The sequence below is a fragment of the Pseudochaenichthys georgianus genome, chromosome 11, assembly GCF_902827115.2.
Source record: "Pseudochaenichthys georgianus chromosome 11, fPseGeo1.2, whole genome shotgun sequence".
In the NCBI taxonomy this organism is placed as follows: Eukaryota; Metazoa; Chordata; class Actinopteri; order Perciformes; family Channichthyidae; genus Pseudochaenichthys; species Pseudochaenichthys georgianus.
Window position 1 is genome coordinate 25,207,479 of NC_047513.1, and position 23,576 is coordinate 25,231,054.

At 42.2% G+C, this 23,576-nt stretch overlaps 1 protein-coding gene across 2 annotated transcripts in view; it reads left to right on the top strand.

Annotated features, from left to right (window-relative positions):
* The first annotated feature begins 1,019 nt into the window (after window positions 1–1,019).
* Window positions 1,020–23,576, top strand: part of nhsl3 (NHS like 3) — a 42,157-nt gene continuing 19,600 nt past the window's right edge. The window contains exons 1-2 of one of the 2 annotated variants that reach the window (XM_034094076.2): window positions 1,020–1,164; window positions 1,945–2,339. In XM_034094076.2, the coding sequence (XP_033949967.1) occupies window positions 2,108–2,339 (232 nt within the window). In that variant the 5' untranslated portion in view covers window positions 1,020–1,164; window positions 1,945–2,107. Of the gene's footprint in view, window positions 1,165–1,944; window positions 2,340–11,677; window positions 11,986–23,576 lie in introns of those variants that run through there. The other variant, XM_034094077.2, reaches the window with a different exon arrangement.

Sequence of the window (23,576 nt, forward strand, 5' to 3'; positions counted from 1 at the left end):
GACATCACTTAAAGGTAAATGGCCCCTTGTGACCCACCTCACCTGTCTGTCTGCTGTCTGTCTGCTGTCTGTCTGCTGTCTGTCTGCTGTCTGTCTGTCTGCTGTCTGTCTGCTGTCTGTCTGTCTGTCTGTCTGTCTGTCTGTCTGTCTGTCTGTCTGTCTGTCTGTCTGTCTGTCTGTCTGTCTGTCTGTCTGTCTGTCTGTCTGTCTGTCTGTCTGTCTGCTGTCTGTCTGTCTGTCTGTCTGTCTGTCTGCTGTCTGTCTGTCTGCTGTCTGTCTGTCTGTCTGTCTGTCTGTCTGCTGTCTGTCTGTCTGTCTGTCTGCTGTCTGTCTGTCTGCTGTCTGTCTGTCTGTCTGTCTGTCTGTCTGTCTGTCTGTCTGTCTGTCTGTCTGTCTGTCTGTCTGCTGTCTGTCTGTCTGTCTGTCTGTCTGTCTGTCTGCTGTCTGTCTGTCTGTCTGTCTGCTGTCTGTCTGTCTGTCTGTCTGCTGTCTGTCTGTCTGTCTGTCATGTTTAAAAGGGGGGGTTGGGTTTCCACCTGGCTGCACAGTGACAGGAAAGAGCCACTCCCTCTTATCTGCATAACAAATGCTGAACCTCTTCACCTTTGCCAGACGAGCTTCCAACACTGGACTGCTCACTAGTTTTCCAGGAAACGTTGTCATGAGATTTGCTTTTTACAATTTTTCTAACTTCAAGAGAAAAAGCAAAATCACCTGCTGTCCTCACAAAGGAGTTAATCTATCTGGAGATATACTGGCAAAAGGTCTATTTTTCTTTCCTATCCACTATGATGAATCGTCACCCAGGGGTTCCCTTCCTGAGGGAGACTGGGATGACTGCACCTGATCCTCGGAAAGGAGACTAGCAAAAAAGTCAAACGGAAAAGCCAACAGCAGGACAAGTAACTCTGAATGACCTCTGTAAAGGACTCAATGCTAAAGCTAAAATACTGTTTAAGAAGAAGCACCTAATACTGGAATGGTATGGCTAAATCCTAACAACACTGTGAGAGGTGGGAGGAGAGGCTGGCTCTCACACAGAGGGAGGGGCTGAGAGAGCATGGAGCTTCATTCACTGCTAAACACACACACACATGATCGGAAAAGCTGTTCTCAGGCTGAGAGAAAAGAGGGGAACGAAGGAGAGGACTTCTCGATCACTGAGTAAGTTGTATACCGTAATATACTGTCTGACCGTTTTACAGCAAAACTCTTTCATTGCTTTCTAATGTGACTCAGAGCAGATGACGTGCATGTACTCATCTACATTCTTTAAATTAGTCTGAACGAAGTAAAACATTTCCACTGCTAGTTTTATTGAATTGAACTTCTTTCTCGTCTCCAACTCACCCATACACACTATTCTGCTGATGTGAACCACATGTCACACACACACACACACACACACACACACACACACACACACACACACACACACACACACACACACACACACACACACACACACACACACACACACACACACACACACACACACACACACACACACACACACACACACACACACACACACACACACACACACACACACACACACAATAACACACACATAGACTCTGCAGAGGTCCAGCTTTCCTCCCAGGGGCTCCTGTTCTACAGTACATACACAGAAATGAGAGAATAGAAAAGGGGGAGTGAGGCCGAATGTGAGGGGAACATTAGAAGGACAATGTGGGAATGCTCTTGATACATTGTTAACATGTAGGCTGGTATCTTCGGAATGTTCCCTTTTTATTCTGTAACAACCCTATGTGAGTTTGAATTATTCCACTTCATCTTTTCTAATGAATCTGCTTTTTGTTCATCTTATCCTTGCTATCTCATCTCAATCTGTCCTCCCTCTGGGTTTAATTTTTAACCTATTTTGGTGTCTTTCCATCTCGCCCTCCCTCTCTCATCCTGCTGATCTCATTGTTGTCCCAGGTGGTGACACACAGGAAAAACAGAGACACTGAGTGAGGCCAAAGAGGGACGGAGGGGTTCATCAAACCAATGAGAGTTGGGAGGTTCTGTGACTTGTTCCCAAAGAAGACACATTGATCCTGGTGGAGGTACCGAGACTTAGCTCCCAGGACCGACCTCCAAGATGTCCCGGAGGAGGTCTACAGGGGACTTGGTGCCCAGGGACGTCACTCAGATCTTAGCCCGGGAGGCGAAGGTTCAGCGTGGGCAGAAGAAGCCGGGTAGCTCCCTGGGACAGGCCTTTGGTTGGTTAAAAGGGAGCCGAAAGAAGAAGGGCCTCGGTAATGGGCTGAACCGAACTGGAATTGGTGTGACGGATGCCAAGCAAGGACTTCAGAATCAAGACCCTGCAAAAGGTGAGTTGGTCAAGACTTAATACTTTTATATTAGTTTTGGTGCTCGGCGAATGCTTTTATCCAGTGAGTACATAAGACACAAAAAAAGAAAATGTAGGTCATGGACTACAGAATCCCAACCCCATGCAAGCAAGACTTTTGCTAGTTTTCAATATTTGTTTGAGTCAATAGACAATTATATCTTTCAGCTCATTGTTTTAATTTTATGGTCAGCAACTTCACTGTTTCAGGTCATCCAAAAAAATACTTTAAATGAACGTTTACCCAATATCTGCTGGAAGTCCAAATAAAACAAGCGTTAGCTAATATGTCTCCCATAATATTATACTGTATGTCAGTGTTGTGTTTACAGCTTTTTGTGCTGCCCCCAAGTGGCCATAATAGGTTTAATATAAAAAACCCTTAAGACGTGAGCTTAACTTTAAAAATATTTGACCTTGCAGCAACTTTCCATCCAGGAAGGTATTTTGTTTATTAGTAAAATTGCGAACAGTTTTTCTTAAATCCATCATCTACAGAAAAGCTGCCTGATATCAATGACATCCTTTTCAGTCTCTAATAAGAGTTGCATCAAAGTCTGTGTCAGGATGGACATTCCTTCATAAGGTTCAGTTTAGGTGAGGTGAGGTCAGTTCGCTTGTTTGGAAACTCCACTGTATAATTATGTCTTGTTTTGCCTTTCGTGACAAAGACTGCATAGTCATGATGTTTCAGATACATGTGTTGACTTTTGGATTAAGATGGAAACAGGGTTATCATCAGGACATCTGTCTGGACATGTTTAAAATGGCCAAAGTGACACACACGTAGACTGACACAGGGGTTTAATCCCCCTTTCTGTTTACTGATGCGTTTGCTTGGTCGGCAGCACAGAGCTTACCCACGGTCCCCATTTCCTGTTTTTGTTCCACCCCAAAAGTCATCCCTTTCTCCTCTGTCATTGTGTGTGTGTGGGTGTGTGTGTGTGTGTGCGTGCGTGCGTGCGTGCGTGTGTTACTGTAACTATCCAACAACTCTTGGAAATCCAGATTATGTCTCTGGGCTTTTGTGGTTTTTGTGCTCGTTCCGCCTAAAAACATCTTCCATGATCCCTTATTATGCTTTACATCATGTTTTTGTTTTCTTCTTTGGGGAACTATGAACACTGGATGGGTAGCAGACAGTGACTCCATTTGAAACCAAAGATTAACTAGTAGTAGGGCTAATAATTCCCCAGCAGAGGATGTGGTCAAAGGCTCATAGTAAAAACGTGCGGGAAATATATTTTTGGGCATTCTCCCAGATAATTATGAACACCAAGCCAGGCACTGCAGATTCAAGTGACCTTCAATTGTTTTCTTTTAATAACTCTCACTATTTTGTTTTAGTTTGGCTGTTGATTGATGGTGATTGACCTTGTATCTGCAGATGGGATTACCATTGGTTAAAAGTTGTATTTGTATCAGAAATCAGTGAAACCAGAACATAAAGAAGTGGAAGGTGCTTTGTGTTCATGCAGCCATCGTTGACGTTTTCATACACTGTATCTAGTGACAGAACAATCTGTTCCTTAGTTCACCAACATGAACAGCTGACGCTCTCTGTTTCACCCGTAAGTGTCAACAAATTGTTAGCTTTGGAATGTCTTGCTTTTTCCTTTGACACTTTCTTACAGACTACAGATAGAGTGATAGGAAGCCTGTTTTTCCACCAGTAAATAATTGGCTCATTGCACCATTCATTTTTCTCTTGCTTCGCTTCATTCTCCCTGAACTCGCTGGGCGACTTTAAAAACCTTACGAGACAAAGCAGAAATGTGTGAAAGACAACTGATAAAGGCCCTTTATCTGGCTACTTAGTCCTTGACTTGACGGGTTCCAATCAAATGGTTTACAAAGCAAAAGTCACAATCAAGTTTCTATTTGACACAATCTGAACAAGCAGTGACTTGTCCTATTGTGATACTGGAAAATGTCGTAATGTAAAAAGTTTCAGTTCCCTCTTGATTCTTTGAACAAAATCTCTGAACCAGTGGCTGCATTAGAAACAGGTTGCATCATCTAAATATGTTGAAATAAGCCCTAAACACAGACTTGGCCCCTCCAAAGGGTCACAAGATAAGTCGGATTGGTCAGCAGATGATTGCTTTGGCCCCATTTTCTACAAATAAATGTATTTTCGAAGTATAAAGGGGAAATTGTGTATGAAATGTAATTGCTGAAAACTCAAAGTTGTCAACTATGGGCCCTAGCTGCTTTTCTTTGGATGGGGCCATGAGCCAATAAAGGGTGGGGATCCACTCACGTAAGCTACATCTGAAATCATCACTTATTTGCTAATCAGTACTGTACTAATTAAATGCATCCAATTTCTTCATTCTGACTGTTTCTGTTTCTTCACATTGTAGTACCCCTTTTTATATTCTGGAGCAAAAGAATAGACTTAAAATAGACTTAAAATAGTCTTTGTTCTAATGACAACAGATCTTGTACACAATAATTTACAATAATGCAAAATCTACACCTGTGATGCCACTCACGTTGATTGAAAAGTCAGTCATATTGGAAATATTGAATACATAGTGAAGAAACCATTTCAGAAACTGAAATCATGTTTCCAATGTCTAGGTTGATCACATTACATTTCATTACATTTAGCTGACGCTTTTATCCTAAGCTAATTACATAAGTGCAATAAACCATAAATATTCAAACTAAGGACAATAAGAACAGTCCTGACAACACTTCAAACAAGCAATTACATTGTAAGTGCTGGTGAATAAATTAAACTCTTAATTCGCCAAGGTACAAGCAAAAGATCTTCACGTAAAATTAATAATTTGTTTTTTCTTTGGGATATTTGACTTCCAACAGAACACAGGGAGTGAAGTGAAAGAGAAACTCTGTCTCTATCCTCCTCTGGTTAGCCAATGCCTTCTTGTTTCTGTTGCAATGTCATGCAACTCTTACTATAATATGTCTTTGTTGCTGTGTTTACATTGGCCGTGTCATCCTCCCTGCGGAACTGGCTCAGATCTTCTCCTCCGTGATCCAGAGCTCTGCAGTCCATCACTGACTGCCGGCTATATTTTACAGAGCTTTCTCTCCCATAAAAGAAACTAACTGTCTTTGATGTGCTGAATTCCTGAGAGCCGTTCATCACAGTGTGTGTGTGTGTGTGTCGTCAAGGTTTTTCAGCGTGCGTGTGTGCGTGCGTGGCAGCCTGGATGCCAGATTGGGCCTAGAGTTATGTGATGAAGAGGAGAGATTACAAGGAATCACAAAAGGCCCATTCAGCCTTGAGAGGACTCTTAGGGAACACTCTCTCAATACTTTTTTTAATTAGAGCGACTTCTCAGCACACACAAACACACACCTATTTCTCTTTCTCTCACTCATTCTGCTCATATGTTTCTCACATTGCTTCATACCCTCGATTCAGCGCTGCTGTGGGTCTGTTGGCATTCACTGCTTATTGCTGTGTAATCAGCGTGTGTTTAAAGTTGTGTGTGGACATCTGCTGCTGAGGGAGTGTGTGTGACTGAGTGCTACCCTGTATCAGAGGGTATCTCTGTGTTTGTGTGTCAGCAGCATATTGCCGGGTTTAGGGCGGCGCCAATCCAGCGCTGGCGTTCATTACATCACACACACACACACACACACACACACACACACACACACACACACACACACACACACACACACACACACACACACACACACACACACACACACACACACACACACACACACACACACACACAAGTGCATATAGAGCCCCCGCAACTACCTGCTTTGTCCAGCCGAGCTCATCTTCTGCTGCTGGCTGTTTGAGCGGTGAGGTCATTCTGCACAATCCCTGGGATTCCACGTGTGTATCCGAGTGTGTAGTCATTGTGTGTGTGTGTGTGTGTGTGTGTGTGTGTGTGTGTGTGTGTGTGTGTGTGTGTGTGTGTGTGTGTGTGTGTGTGTGTGTGTGTGTGTGTGTGTGTGTGTGTGTGAGAGAATACTTTTAAAGGCCGGCCTTGTAAATCTGTTCATAATGGTTCCTTGATGTTCCTTCTCTCTGTCTGTGTGTGGGTGTGGTCGCCACATCACAAAACACAGTCAGTGTGTGTAGATTCACAAACTTTAATGCAGATTACAGACTCAACGGAGTAATTGAAGAGCAAACATCTCATTACATGGAGAACACTGAATACCGCCTTAGCTCTATTACAGGCCACAACCCAGGGCCACTTTAACACAGTGTGACAGGATGGAGGCAGCGGGTGGAGGGCGAAGCAGAGAGAGGGAGGAGTGTGAAAGTTTAATGCAACCGCACAATGTACCCCGCAGACATCATTCACCACACACACACACACTTTGATGAGCGAGGTGTTTTTACCTGGGTAAGCAGATACCTCCAGCCCTCATCCATCACCCGTAGACCTAAAGCCTAAAGCCACGGTGGTGAGGTAAACGTCTCCCAGGCAACGGCACTGTGTGGCAGCAACACTGTGTGGCAGCAATAGTGTCTGCGTTGCACGGAAACATTTATCGTCTTCTCGTCTCGAGATGTGTTGCAGCAAAGTGGGGTAATGAAGAGCAGATGGAGATAACATGAAGAGAATGGAAAACACGATAAGAATTGAGGTCACAACCCCCCAGCGTTTTGTGTTCATCAGATTCATTTCATCCATTTAATGATAAGGCCAATCCACACGCCAACGCAGAGAGCAAGTCACTTTTTACCTCCTCCAAAAGAGGTTACGTTTCCAGCTCAGTTGGTCTGTTTGTATGGTTTGTTTGTCTTTCAAAAAGAATACAGAAAAGCTAGGGGCCTGGTTTTCATGAAACTTTGAGGAAGGTTGTAGCATTCCTCCAAAAAAATGTGGAGCCAATCTAAGGGTGAAGACAGGAATTATGTTTCACTTTTCTTTACATTGCTGCATTCAGGTATATATTTACAGACTGGGTAAATCCACTGAACGGCTCCTTAGGTCGGATTAACAACTCAGAAACAGATTTCAACATGCTGTTTAAAGCATGTTGAAAGAGTTATGATAAAAAATAACTTTTTAGTGTCCATGTTGTTTCCACATTGGGACTTAAAGCTCATGAACACACTGAAGTCAGAAGTAACACTTCCCATGGACATTCCCAGGTTGTGCGAATGCACCATTGGCCTTGGCGGAGGTCTGCCCTCTCGTGTAACACTAGTCTTTATATATTTTCACCATATGTCTGTACAGTATCATGCACACACACTCATGCAGATTCCACATATGGATACACTCACATGTACATTGGATGGGGTTACCAAGATAACTCGTGATCAACATCCATAGCTCCTCTCCAGAGGGTGTTGTTTATGGAATAAGAGCTAATGGTTTGTTTTATAGGACATGGAGTGCGTTTGATGTCGGGGGGGGGGGAGGGGGAGCAGATGGGAGACATCAGCGTGGGACTGGGGGAGTGGGAGCCTGTATACACACAGGGATATATACAACTGATTTACCCTTAAAGAGAGTGTGTGTGTGTGTGTGTGTGTGTGTGTGTGTGTGTGTGTGTGTGTGTGTGTGTGTGTGTGTGTGTGTGTGTGTGTGTGTGTGTGTGTGTGTGTGTGTGTGTGTGTGTGTGTGTGTGTGTGTGTGTGGCTCCTATTATGTAATTTGTAGTAATAGATACACCTGTTGAATGAATGATGTTTACCTGATCCAGACTTTTTTTGTTGTGAAAACGAAATAATAGACCAGATGATGATAAAGCAACTTAGAAATTCAGTCAGTCTTGAGTAAAGGAACATTCAGGACCATTCATGTACTGATGGCTTCGGTCAAATATCTTTAAAAAGTGGATGTAGTCGCTGTGAATTGTAGACCTGAAACTAGCAGTCATTACATTACAAATGTTTCGGTCATTTTCTCATCAGTCAGACTTCTTTTGGGGGAGTTGCCCCCTGCAGGATATTAGGAAGTATGTTTCATTTTTCTGAATTTAATTGGATTTTTACATTTAACATATATATATATATATATCACCTGATATTCAGAATGGGGAGGAAGGGGGTCCAAAATGGTTGATCAGCCATCTATCTATCACTCTAATGGAGGACATTTGCAAATAGTCTAAAAAAATATGATATATATTTTTGGATCCAAATTATGTTTGGATTGGATTAAAAAAAAACTCGTTGTTTTGAATAACCAGAAGGACAAAGGACTCTTAGTGACATTTAGAGCTGTGTGAACTTTGTACATTTCCTCTGTATTCAGCAGAAAACATGCTGCAGTTAACAGGAATCTTAGTTAATACCTCAAAAAGACACATAGACATAGACAGAAGCTACAACGAAGAAAAAACTACAGGATTGACATGGATTCTATTCGCCTGCATTTGCTTTTTCCTGTAGATGGCACATATTGGTCTGCAGCTCTGCAACTGTTATTAATGTAATGGCTTTAGCCGTGCCTTGCCACAAGATGGGAGTGCTGGGCTGATGTTGGCATATTCATTGGATGTGGAGAATAAACTGTAATAATTGTACAAAGGATAATCGACACCATCAATGCCATATATGTCAATCTAGAATGACTCACAGGGATTTATATTGGAAACATTTTCTTTTCTTTAAAACAAATTCTCGCAACTAATCCTAAACCAGCCAAGTCTCACTAATTCAAGTACATTAAGAAAGGTAGGGTCCCTAATCCAGTCTTGACACCCTGGTGATGGTCACCCTGACAACCACTTTCCCCTGACAACGCCATTCCCCTGCACAAACTCCCTTTAATGTACGCATGTCTACGTGCAGACTTGATATCCTTTGAGTTCCCCCGCTGCTGTCAAATCCTAAAATGTCTCCTGACAGTGACACACACTTTGATCACACTCATATTTAAATGTATCTAGGGCACGTTGTATTGCAGCTGGTGGATGATGGCAGGGTACAAAGCATCCAACACAGACAGACACACACACACACACACACACACACACACACACACACACACACACACACACACACACACACACACACACACACACACACACACACACACACACACACACACACACACACACACACACACACACACACACACACACACACACACACACACACACACACACACACACACACACACACACACACACACACACACACACACTAAGTGCACTCTCTATTACGGGGAGGTAGTGAGCTCGGAGTACTCCACCAGCACAAATGTACTGGGTGTGGTTCTGGTGGGGCAGCATTAGGAGGCAGCATCTCTTTGTGAGCGTTTTATTGCAGATCATTTTACACACTAAGCTCGAGTGACATCATCTCATATCTTCGATCTAACTTTCTCTTTATACACAAAGCCTTCCAGTATCAGAATTCCTTAATTCCTCCCGCAGCGGGGAAATGTGCAGTGTTACAGTAAAAGTGGCATAGCAGGTGGAAAAGGCAAGCAGTAGGAAAGCTAACTTATTAAATACAGGGGAAATAAGCACACATTAGTAAAAGAATAACAAATAAAGACAGTCAGACTAACTATAATACATAAGTAACATAATAGGGTGTTGAGACATTATGAGAAAAGGATAAAAGACGTTGAGACATTTATAAAGAATGTTTTTTTTCACATTAAAGTGATCGTCACACAATACAATCGCCAAAATAAGTCTGTATTGCATGTTGCATGTTTTATATGTTTCATACTTGGGAATTCCCCAAACTACTCTCTTCAGAAATCGAATAAATTCCTCAACTATAAAAACGAGGGATTGTAAATTCGCTCAGTGGTCTAGCACATCCCCCCCCTCTCACGACTCCCTCAGTCAGTAAATCTGCTTTTTATCTTCCAGCGGCCCTCTACACACAAGAGGGGTGGGGGGGGGGTTGGAGAGAGGATGGGAAGAAACGTGATCAGGGTGACCGTGATGAGCAGTGTGGGGTTTCACGTGCTTGCTCTTCATCATTACACACTCCCTGCCTCTTCCTCCATTTTGTTCCTACAAGGAATCTCAGTTTCACGTGTCTTGAGCACATGTCGTTTCTCTTCTTCCATTTGTCTCTCTCTGACCTCGCTCGGGATGACCGGTATCGATCCAGAAGCTCTGGGAGCCCTAAGTGAAGCCAATGGGTCATGACAACATCATTGTGGGACATAGCCTGCCAAGTCATCGTGATATTCAGGATGTTCACTTTGAAGGATAGAGAGAAATGGCAGGAGGAAGAGAAAACAGAACATGAGGAATGATAGTGGTAAATGCTACTTTTAAAGTCATATTGCTTCCATGAAATCCCCCATCATCCCTGTTTCTGGGACTCACCCATCTGGCTCAACATCTGTATTTTTCCGTCAGGCATAGCAGGAATGTTTCTCATCTTAAAACAAGCTTTGATCCGTCATACCGGTTGACTGGCACATATCCTGCCCTTTATAGTTTTATCTATCTATGTGAGTTGTGAGAAATGTCAAAAGGTGCCAGGCAGGAGAGCTGCACCTGTGAATATCGTTTGAATTATTGAACATCCCCCTCCGCTGTTTTTAGTTTCCAGTCTTGCCTTTTAGTCCGTTTTTGATCAGTCGTTCCTATTAACACCATTGATATACTGTTCTGTGCCCAGCTGTGTGTGTGTGTGTGTGTGTGTGTGTGTGTGTGTGTGTGTGTGTGTGTGTGTGTGTGTGTGTGTGTGTGTGTGTGTGTGTGTGTGTGTGTGTGTGTGTGTGTGTGTGTGTGTGTGTGTGTGTGTGTGTGTGTCATAAATGAATCTGTGTTTTTGCTCCAATCACAACGTTTTGTTGACAGGATCTGTCAGCTGTGCTTGAAATGGTTTGGAATAAAGAAAACAAATCACTTATCTCCAAAAGAGGACATTTTGGGACATAAGCAAACGAACAGTAGCAATAACCATGAGATAAATGTGTGTTAATCGTAGCATGATGAATAGTAAGGAGAAGAGTGTGTGTGTGTCTCTAACAGTGAGATCGCTTTGTGAATGCTCAGCTCGGGAGCGCAGCGAGCACAGAGGGAAAGAGTGGGAGGGGCACTTGCAGACACACACAATCACACACATACATACACACGCACACACTTGGTAGTGATCTTGTCAGTAGCGGATGCTGCTGGATGTACTAGAGGACTGGAAGTGTGTCAGCTTGGAGAATAGGATTGATTTAAGTGTTTTCTTGCATGCTGGATATGTGTGTGTACGCATTAGCTCTGTTTGTGTTATAGTAATTGTGTCAATGGGTCTTTAGCACGCATTCACTATACCGAGGAGTGTGTGTGTGTGTGTGTGTGTGTGTGTGTGTGTGTGTGTGTGTGTGTGTGTGTGTGTGTGTGTGTGTGTGTGTGTGTGTGTGTGTGTGTGTGTGTGTGTGTGTGTGTGTGTGTGTGTGTGTGTGTGTGTGTGTGTGTGTGTGTGTGTGTGTGTGTGTGGAGCAGGACTGAATGAGCAGGAATTATTTGACCAAAGGGATTCAGGAGCACATCATTTTTTCATGCTGGAGAAAGAAGGTCTTACGAGAAGGAATACAGATGTAATGGCACACGACCCAAAATGGGGAACAGCGTCCAGAAGAAGAAGAAACTCCAGGCAGAGACAAACTTCTCTGTACCTGTGTTCCCGAGCCCCAAGCGGGAGAAAACAAAAGGCTTCTGGCTGTTAGGACATCAAGACAAAGTGAAAACAGGTGAGCAGGACGCAGGATATCTGAAGTGGATGCATTTGTCATAAATGTTCATGCACAGTCGAGCAGCATGTTATTGGATATGTCAAATGGGTTGTTCTCGGTTCTGTTAGTTGATGTATTTGGTTAGGGTTAGGGTTAGGGTTAGGGTTAAAGAAACGACTGACCCGATATTCATGACACTTTGCATAAGGCTGTAGCATGGCCAAGGATAGAACCTGATCAATTATGAAGCGGATACTAATTAGTTTTCACTTTTACATGTGTTATTGTCAGATAGGACATTTGGTTAAAGCCTTTCTCAGTTTTGAATGTGATCGCAGAGTTAAGATGACATACGTACTTGGCTTAGGATGCCTGTGGGTGTTTGGTTATGTGCATGTGAATTAGTTCCTACACTAAGCATTTTAGCTGCAGAGTGACAATATTCCCATGCTGACTTTACCTTAGTCAGCTTCAAGGCTTCCTGCTTACTGCACACGTGTGCAGAAGAGAGTTGTGTGTGGGCAAGAGTGTGAGTTTGCTCCAGTGATTTGTTTCTCCTGCTGGTTGGTGAGAATGAACAGAGGGTTGTGGTTGAAGACAGACCGGGAATTAGCCTTTTTTGCAGCTATTTTCACCTAGACCTCCATGTACCTCATTGTGTGTGTCTTTGATCCTGTGTGTGGGCTATCTTGTGACTCTGAGAGCTGTTATTGCTATACTCGTCTACCTGCAGTGGGAAACAGAGCCTGTCCCACGCTGATCATTGTCTCTGTTAACAGACCCTGGAGCAACACAACGCAGACAAACAGGTTTAACACAAGCTCACACTGACACAGACAGATTGTCAGATAATGAGATTTGTCTTTCACTGATCTGCTGTTGACATTTTCTGTTTCTCAGGCTGTTACTTTTCATTTCATGTTTTCTGTCCTCGCCCAGGACTATTTTTAGTCTACCTGTGTTTCGCACATAGATCCACCTCGTTTCTCTTCTGCCTTTTAAATTGACAACAAAAACGTTCTGGATGCCTGTGCCAACTCTATCCTTGAAATTGCAGTCAATGTTTGTATATTAACAATGGATCCAATCCCTGCGTGTACACAGTATAAGGTTACTTGTTCCACTCAGAATGATCTCTGGAATCTGCTGATCCCTTTATCGCTGCACAGCTTTTGTATGTTTGGCTCATTTTCTTGTTTTTTCCCCTGCACTTTAATTTTATAAATTGTACTATTTTGGGTCACTCCGCTATCATTAACCTTGTTTCCCGTCGCAGCAGGCAGCTGTTGGAAAAACCCTTTTTAAGGGTCATTAAGAAGAGAAAGAGCAAGGTACTTTATTTGAGAGTTGGTACACACCAAAACATGGCTTAAAGCTGACTGGATATTTGAGCCATATCCACCAAATGGCCGGTAACGCTACAAATCAAACCAATGAGGTAATAATATATCATGTTTACAGCTCGTTCCACAGCCTAGAATGACCACAAGAATCAATTAGTGCTGCTTCAGGAAATGACGCTTGGAGCCATGCAGTTTGAGTCAATTATTTTTCAGGCTCAATTGTTATTGTGCTTTAAAAAACAAACCAAAACTGCAAGCATTAAACATACCGTTAATGATCCTTCCTTACTCTTGGGTTGGTTCCATTTTTAACCTGACAAAGACTGCCACCCAGAATATAACTATAAGGGCACTATTAAAACATCAGCTGTTTTATTATGTTGACTAGTTTCCATCCAAGTACCTTTAGGGAAACCGTTCTAAACCAAATCCAAAAGTCAGTGTGGTGACGTTTTGATAAAAGACTGTTGCAACACTTAAAGTTGAAAGGTGAAAGACTTGTCACGCGCAGATGCTGATGAAGCAATCTGTCCACCACAGATCTACGGTTCCTCTTTCCGTTAGAAGGCAGTCGTGGTCAGAGGCCATTTGGTGGAGTTTGTGCATTGGAACATTTCTAAAAGTATCCAATGCTTGTGTCATTAGGCTGCATAACATATCACTTACATTAGCTGGAACACAAATAACAATCAGACCGAGACTAATCCACTCTTGACAGACTTCCATCTCTTCTTCTTAGTTTGTTTTCTATTATTTTTAGACTTTGGAAGATGACAGAAAACAACAAAACACAAATGTATTCAGCCTTCAGCAGATCTTGTTTTTACATCCGTGCGTCTGTGATGAATGAAATCTGTCCCTGATGCGACTGGTTTCCATGGTTACGTCTGACCCTCCTGAACCCTGTGTTGGCTGTCAGGAGACTGGACAGTTAAGTCTTTCATCAAAACATCAAAATGCTGTTAGTGTGCGTACAAAAAAAATGGACAAAACTTCTTCTAGAATATAAATGTGTTCTGCTTCGTGTGTACAAGCACATCTTGATTCAATTTTCTGTCCGGGTGGTCGATGCGCATGTGGCCGTGTGTGATCGTCTTCCTCTGTTCTCCTGTATTCAGCCGCCTCATTCATGAGGAGTGTATTCAGAAAGTCGGGGTGTGAAAGCATTCCCACATTCCAGCCCGTTCCCCTACGCATGAGCACCCATCGAGCACACAAGCACACAACTACATGCAATTAGGCAAAAGTCCTGTTGTTTGGTGCTTATTGCAGCTGCTTTTTGTTACACAATGCCCCAAAATGAGTAAAGATTGAGCAACAGAGAAGAAAAGAGTGCTTTGTATTGCATGGACTGGTCATTATATGTGTTTATGTGGAGTTGGATTATGGCAATTCTCCTCAAATGTGTATTTATATACCAGTAAAGCATAGCTAATGGATTAAAGTTACAGTAAACGCAGCAACCTTATGGTACATGGTGTCGCTGTGCTGCAGGATATGAACACAGAGACCAGATCTTCACTGTGTGCTCCTGGAATATGTGTTATGTATGTGGTTTTGGACATTTTCCAAATCAAACACCCTGCCTGTGGCCTTCACAACACCTGAGAGGTTATTTGTGTGGAGGAATGTAACACTTGACAGACTGGGAAACGACTGGACGTCACACGTAAAATGTTCAGCTTTTCCTGTATCTTTGGCCATTGTCACCCATAAGGGTATTTGTTCCCCATTTGCTTTGCTCAGCAGCCTCATGTTTCAGCTCCTTTGTTCCTTAAACAACAGTGTGAACTCAAAACCCAATTAAGTGTCATCATGAAAACGAGTCATAGTTGCCCAGATTGTTTGTCGAGCAGTGTGTCGCCATAATGAAGGGGAGCCACAGGGAAGCACTGAAGAAGAGCTACTGTTAGCGATGTAACAAGTAATTATCCTCATCAAATCATTTGATGCTGATTACTGTCTCAATTAATTGTTGGGCGGAATAGAATCAGAAAAATTGTGAGCAATGTTTTTGAAGTCTAAAAATTGTCTAGAAAAGCATGACTAATTACTCTAAATGACACATTTTGCCTAAGCAACAGTCCAAAACCCCTACATTAAATTGTCTATCACACAAAGCAGTGATGCAGCAGATGGTCACTATTGTGAACGTGAATGGTTGATTAAGGAACAGAAAAATGTCATGTCTTTCAATCGAGTAATTCATTAAATGACGAATTGTCATTTGACTAAAGTCTCTTAAAACAGGGAAACGTTCTTATTGTTCACTACAATGTTAAAACTAGATGCTTTTGAACTTTTTAATATGGATTTTGATTTCTCTGGCACATTCCCACTATCAGCTCATCAAATAATGATCAATGAGTGCCTGGCCTGCGTTTCTCTGTACAGTCTGTTAAAAGAAACAGTGTGGAGATGTTGCCATGAGCTCCAAAGTCACACAGATGCCCATTCATCTGGAGCTGTGGGCGCAACAACAGCGGATAAGATTAGCTCCCTATTAGCTCACTTTATCCACAGGTGGTCAGTGACACACAGAGAGAGCCACACACACACACACACACACACACACACACACACACACACACACACACACACACACACACACACACACACACACACGCACGCACGCACGCACGCACGCACGCACGCACGCACACACACACACACACACACACACACACACACACACACACACTGTACACATACAGACATAGTGACGTCTTTATATCATTCTTGGGCCCTTTTGAGATTTTAGAAACTTGTATGATGTCACTGATGTGCTTCCAGATGTTTCATATTACATTCTCATGACTGTCCGCTCTGCAGGGAGAACCTCAGCTGGCTTTCATCCCAGGATATATTGTGTTTCGGCACTAAGATGAGACGTCAGAATGATTCATCTCTTGCACTGTAAATTGAAAACTAAAATATTAGGACATGTTGTTAAAATAAAACATCTCCTCTGCCTTTTACTTTCACCTCCTCCTCCCCCCTGCTTCCTCCCCTATGCTGTTATCTTCTTGACCTTGCATTGTTGGCTGGTCGTTTATCTTACAGCATTCCAAAGGGCTGATATTTGCATGAACACACTGTAAGATTTACACTGACTGCACACCTTGGACTGCAACATGGAGCAAGTGTGGCTTAAGTAACAGTGAAGGATTGATATGAAGTAACTGATGAAGAATTAGTGAGGCGAAATCTGAAAAAGCTTGACTCGAGACCAGAGGATATAAAGCACGATGTATGGCGCTGTGTAGAATTCAGGAACAGGGCTGCAGGCAGATTTCCCTGCCATTTTCATTACCACTGTCTTGTGCATATCCCATTATCCGGCCTAAGCCTTTTGATTTCTGTAAGCTGGGCTAAGACTCTCTCTTCTTGGTCCTCCTTTGAAGATCCCATTTACTGTGCGCCACTGTCAAAGTCATGGAGTCCCTGCAGAGAGCTGAGGCAACATACGTGGATAAAAAGAAGTCGACTTTTTCTTCTTCTCTGCTGTCTTTCCCTCCTACCCCATCTCGCCATCCAGCCCTGATCTTTTATATGCTGTTGCTGTTTCTCTTTCTGCATTACACTGCTTTTCATGCGGCCGAGCAAACGCTGCACACAGGCACGTCTCGACGGCGTACATACTGTATATAACAGCCGTTTCCTTTCCATTATTTTCTCTTCTGCTCTTTTTGAAGCCGTTTTCCCAACACAGGAGGCAAGACAAACTAAATGGTAAAAGGACTGCATTTATATGGCACTTGTCCAGTCTTTGCAACCCCTGATAGTGCTTTGGCATATACAAGTCAGCATGTACACACATTCATACAGAGGCAGAGCATGTTCGGCCGTACATTGCCCAAGGACACTTTGACTGCAGAGCTCAGGATTGAACCATCTATTCACCCGATCTCCTCCTCCTAAGAAACTGTTCTCTTACTTTCCTGTTTGCCTTTCTTCTTCATCTACATCTTCCTGATTTCAAAGTCTGTTTCAAGTCAGTGAAAAGGCTCTGCCTGCTTTCATTCTCCTCATCAATGTTTCACCTGTAACCTCATGTTCTGGCTTGTTGCAGCAAAGTGTTTTTTGGAGATGAAAGGGGGTCGTTTCCCTCTTCCTCTACCCTGTCCTCTCATGCCCTTTAGCTTTAGGAACTTTTCTTTTCTTCCTCGGAATGAAAGGAGTTTAGCACCATGCAATTGTGGTTCGTCTGCATACTCTGGTCCTAAAAGTAGAATGGGAATGCTCCAGGACTCTTTGAAGTAAGGATACATCCTTCTTTCTTCAAACAAGAAAGTGTATGTGGAGTGTTTCTAAGTTTCCTATGTCAAGAGTTGACCCAAATTTAACTTAAGCTGTCGTTGTGAAAGAAATGCTGTGATTTCAGCCATGATAAGGAGCGGTGTTGGGCTCACTACTCATTAAGAAAGTGTTTTACTACCCGAGGCAGTCATAGATTAAACCAACGATAACATCCATTGCTTAATTAAAGCAGCGCTAATCAACAACTTTTGTATAAACAGTGGATGAAAGGACTTTAAAGGAGTAGCCGCTAGTAACAAATCCAAAGATACATTTTACACGACCTTGCAGTTATTCTCCGCTCCACCTGGCCTTTAAACTCTAAATCTAAATCTTAGTACCCTTGTTTCCAGATAGCTGTGTTTAGCATTCATTTAAAAACAATTGAAACACTGTACTCAGCACCGAAAAACAGATGTTAGATGTTAGCTGGTGAACACGGTTTTAAATAAAGCACATTTTCTTTGCAATGAACAGTTTTTACTGTTATTATATAACTGACGAGCCAAATCAGGCCCGTGGTAGATTTAATTTCTGGCCCACCGGTATATTGCCCACTGGTATATTGCACGCACACCCTCAATCCTGCGGGTTCCCTCCGCTCAGAGCCTGACCCCAAACATTGATGACCTTGCTCCCAAGATGAGATGCCAAGTATCTGCTTGAGCTAGCATCACAGAGCAGCACACTGAGTTTACATGGATGTTTCCTTCTGCACTTTTTCTCTCACGACAACAGGGCATGTTTGGTTTTTCTTTGAGGGAAATAGTTTTTTAGAAGCTGTTGTTGGCCTGTGGGAAAATGTAATCATAAGAAATGACTCCGGAAAAGCTGCAGATAGAGCCATAAGAAATGAATGCATCTGATTATTTAATGTTTCATGTGGTTTATATAGGCAATAATTTAAGCTTTGTTAGTTCCAGGTTTAATATGTGCAATAAGTTCATTTCAATACGTTTTGCAATAAACATTGAACCAGTCCGGCCCTCGACTAGTACCAATTTTTTTATTTTGGCCCACTGTGTATTTCAGTTTGACACCGCTGTACTAGAAACATACAAATAAGAATAACAGCGTTGTAACAAGAAAATCATGAATTTTTAAATATGATACAGTAACAGCAATACATGTAAATAAGAGGAAGGTATTACAAATCAAAGTACACATTAAAGTTGACTAGAAAAAAGATTAAGCAACTTCAAATCCAGATGTTTATGTTGTTTGTATGGAACGGGCACTTCAATTGGTCTTAAAGGCAACATCGAATGCTTTGATTGCACCATGTCAACCGGAGGTTAAGACATTAATGCAGCTTCAATTTGATTGTAATTCCTTCAAAATAACGTACATATTGTTATTGTTTTTTATACCATTTTTCACTTTTACTTTGTAGACGTTGTTTCAATGGACTTTGTGTTTCAGTAATGTTTATGACTAGGCATAATCCATGTTGCTGCTCCAAACCCCGGTAGCTTCATGTCTCTGTCTCAGAACAAAAGGACTCAGTGTTTGGATTGCTCTGTAATGGGGCCCAGTCCAGTAGCTTCCTGCATCGCCACCTAAATAGAATTAAAGCATCAGGCCATGTCGCTAAACAGCACACACACACACACACACACACACACACACACACACACACACACACACACACACACACACACACACACACACACACACACACACACACACACACACACACACACACACACACACACACACACACACACACACACACACACACACACACACACACACACACACACACACACACACACACACACACACACACACACACACACACACACACACACACACACACACACACACACACACACACACACACCACACACACACACACACACACACACACACACACACACACACACACACACACACACACACACACACACACACACACACACACACACACACACACACACACACACACACACAGACCTGTGTGTGACCTCCACATTCAAAGGACATTATTTCAAATGTAGACATGGCATGGATTTGATGTTATCCTTTTGAAACGAGAACAAAATCACCTTCAAATGCTCACGTTAGGCTTCAATTTCCTAAATCAGTGTCCAATCTGTAATTTGAAACTTGTGACAGCCTTAGTGCTGCATGTCTTGCCTGCTGATGGAGAATGAAGATTAAACCTGGCTGAAATTAACTTATCAATGAATCAAAATGGCTTATACTGGTCGTCTCAGAGCTCTCATTCAGAGGCTTTCTTCTGACACTGATAAGAGTAAATCTAGTTTTCTTTTCTGCGAACATTACTCAATACTGTTCTGTCTTGCGTGGGAAAAACAAGACTTAAGCCAATATTCTTTGATTTATTTAAACAAATATAGAACTTGGACCACGATGAGTGGTTCAGTTACATCACATCGGCATGAAAATACCACAGAATTTGTATTTTTTGCAGACCATAATAGGGCATGAAAGACCTTTTCTCTTTAACCAATTGTTACTGTGATATATTTTAAGTGCAATAGGCAGAAACACAGAGTTCAGAGCAGCATTTACAGACTGACATCGACCAATTTTAAGTAAATCCCAAACACCAGGTAGGGTTTATTTTGTCAGATAATTTAAATGACTTTGGTCTTAGTGTCGGTGCCATAATACTACTTAGCCCAAGTTCATTATTTTTTGTATTATTATTATTATTTGTTTACGTCACTTTTATTTGTTTGTGGAGCACTTCCGGTAATTGTCACATGGATGTGGTTTGTCTATTTAAGTCACCTGTTTCATGTCGAGTGCGGATGACAGAGGGTGAGCTTGTGCTGTCATTTTTTCTGTTGACCGTTTTGTCCATAGTTACTATGTTATGATTTTGTTTATTAAATATCCCAAAAACTATCTTGCTTCACTAAGGACTTTCTCTTCGAAAACACGTCACAGTTCATAGCCAAGTTTAGCCTCTCGGCGACTCAAACGTAACTGGGGATTGAGCCGCCACACTTTGGAAACACAAATGTAAGCAAACAGGAACACATTTTGGCCAAGTTTTTTTTTAAAGTGCACCTATCATGCTATTTTTAGGCAATAGCATGGGTCTCAGATATATAATATATAAAAAACATGTCTATGAAGTGTTTTGCTCAAAATACCAAACAGATCACCCATTCTAGCCATGCCTCATATCCCTCTATTTCACTTCCTGTTTCAAAAGTGCTGATTTGGGGTATAAAGCTTTAAAAAATGTGATACAAAAATTAATAAGGAGGGGGCTGAGCTCATGCGGGACCCGTCTAAACTAGATTCTGCGGTGATGAAATTACCATATCATGGATTATCAAGGATTATTTCTGAAACAGTATGGAGCTCAAAGGCTTTCTGTCTTGCCGGTTATACCACTAGGTGAGTTCCTTTTTATTTCCTGCTTCTTCACACACATGCTCTCCAGTACCGGTTAGCTCTGAGTGTTAGCGATGCTAATGTAAACACAGACCATATTACGTCCAAAACAGTCGGGCATTGTTTCTGATAGCAACGTTTCTGATAGGGCCGTGGGCGTAAAGCCAGTCTACATTTCCGATATTACGTCATATCGGACGCAAATCTGGATCAGCTCCGTTGTAGCCCCGCTTTTAGCGATTTGGGTACGGAGGGAAAAAGAGAGGGTTTTATTTTCTGACGCTGCGTGAGTTCCCCGAAACACCGGGGACACATTTATGTATAAAAGACATCAAAAAGTGCATTTTGCATGATAGGTCCCCTTTAAGACAAAGATACGGAAAATGTGTTTTTCCAACTTTAATGTTGTGGAGTTTTGGACTAGTCAGAGCTATGGTTTTCTTATCTACTTAAATACATGTGATTCAAGTCTTTGATGACACCAGCTATAATTAACCTCAACAACATTAGTTATGTTATCTAACTGGTGACAGTAAACCTTGTTACCATGTTGGCGAGGAAGTGTGTGTGTGTGTGTGTGTGTGTGTGTGTGTGTGTGTGTGTGTGTGTGTGTGTGTGTGTGTGTGTGTGTGTGTGTGTGTGTGTGTGTGTGTGTGTGTGTGTGTGTGTGTGTGTGTGTGTGTGTGTGTGTGTGTGTGTGTGTGTGTGTGTGTGTGTGTGTGTGTGTCAAGCAGATGGTGTGGAACCTCGGCCGCTGTTTGTACTTCAACACTTGGCAGCAGGTTCACTCACACACACTGTTGTTTTTTCACGCGGATTTGCGAGTGTTTTCAGAGTGATTCAGTCGAAATTTGACTTGTTTACGAAAAGGGAGCTTAGTTCATTGGCCGTGAATAATGGGATTTGACTGAGGAAGAGTGATGAAGATGAAGATGAAGAGGAGTGTATTTTGGGGGCTTTTATGAAGGCTCAGAATTGGCAGAACAAGATGTTGTTGTCTGTGGGCAGGGGACACATTCACAACCCAAAATATCTGCATATCTCTTACTCACATGCGCGTGTTGTAGCACTTATATTGCTGATGAAACAACTAGTACTTTCACTGTGCTTTAAAGTGTGGTTCTTTAAAACAGCGTGTACCTGTTTAAGCCTAATGTGTTCAGTGTGATTCGAAAACTTAAAGTGAAATTAACTTAATTTCACCCCACAGCTCAGGACTTCAGACGTAAACAAATGTAGCTCTGTTCCTCATCAGCCAACTTGACTTTGGTGAAAAGCGTCAACATGGTGACCTTATCCTGAATGCGTAGTTTTATATTTTTCGTTGTTAAAACAGCCATATCCATTCCCATGTGTTTCAGCAATTTGTGGCTGAATCACATGAGATCAATCCATTATAATAGACAGAGTCCATGTACAGGAAAGAACAAGGGAGCATTGTCTCACAGAAATGTCCATGTCTGGAAATCTTTACAATCTCTATAACTTCCAGAGGAGGGTAGGGACATTTTGGTTAAAAGTCAAATGAAGACATACATTCTGATTCACTAATGAGACCAACCAGGCTGTGACATTTGGATTGTATACAAATTGAGAAAAGGGCAACAGGAAGCGTGGATTTGGAACAGCAGCTCGATGTGAAACAATGTTTTCCTGTAAAACAGATGTCTTTATCTCTGTGGAAGTGTTATGGTGATAATCCAGTCCTCATGTGTGACTGCGGAGAGAAACACTGTCTTTCTGTATGCATTCATCAGTCTAAGTCTCGTGTTAGGTGTAGGTTCATACATAGAAACACTTACTTTTACAGCAAGTGCAAGGAATACCTTTCAATTGTAAATGAGGGTTTGTCCGTAACAGGAGTGTGATTCTGCTTTTGGCCCAAGTTTTGTTTAGTGGTGTCATGACTTTTTAAATTTTTTTTATTGATATCACTAAAACTAAATATGTGTGAAACCGCCTTTTCTCTACAGACACATTCTCCCTCTTGAAAGTTGAAAAGTGACATTGATGAATGCACTGTCAGAACGATCACATGAGGCTACAGCCAGGATACCGTTAGCTTAGCTGCTGCTTAGCATAAAGACTGACAGCAGGGGAGGACATAACCACAACTTGTCATCCTACTCTCACATTATTTTTGTAGGAATTAAGCAAGCTTTACATGTGCTGCTTGGCCGTTTTTGTTACGTATTTGATTTCCAAAGTTAACAAAAGCCTAGCTCTTTCCCGCTGTTGCCGTTCTTTGTGCTAAATAATGCTAATTGAGAAGTGAAAAAGTTCCCAAAGTGCCAAACTAATGCTTAAACAAAGTATACACCATGTTGGGACTTAAATACATTAAATATTTCAAGACATTTTTTAAATATGCCTTTTTTCTCAGCTAGGACTGTTTTCTTTTCTACACCCACATCTCCTCACACTATTCTGGAGACGGACATTAGGTCCGACAGAAGCCTGAGGGCGCCTGGCCTGTCGTATCATGTCCTGCTCGGAGATGAGTCTGTGCGGAAGCCGTAGGTCTCTCATTAACTCATCAATCATACTAAATGAGGCCTGGACCATTAGGGAGACGTGACCTCAAATAACCTG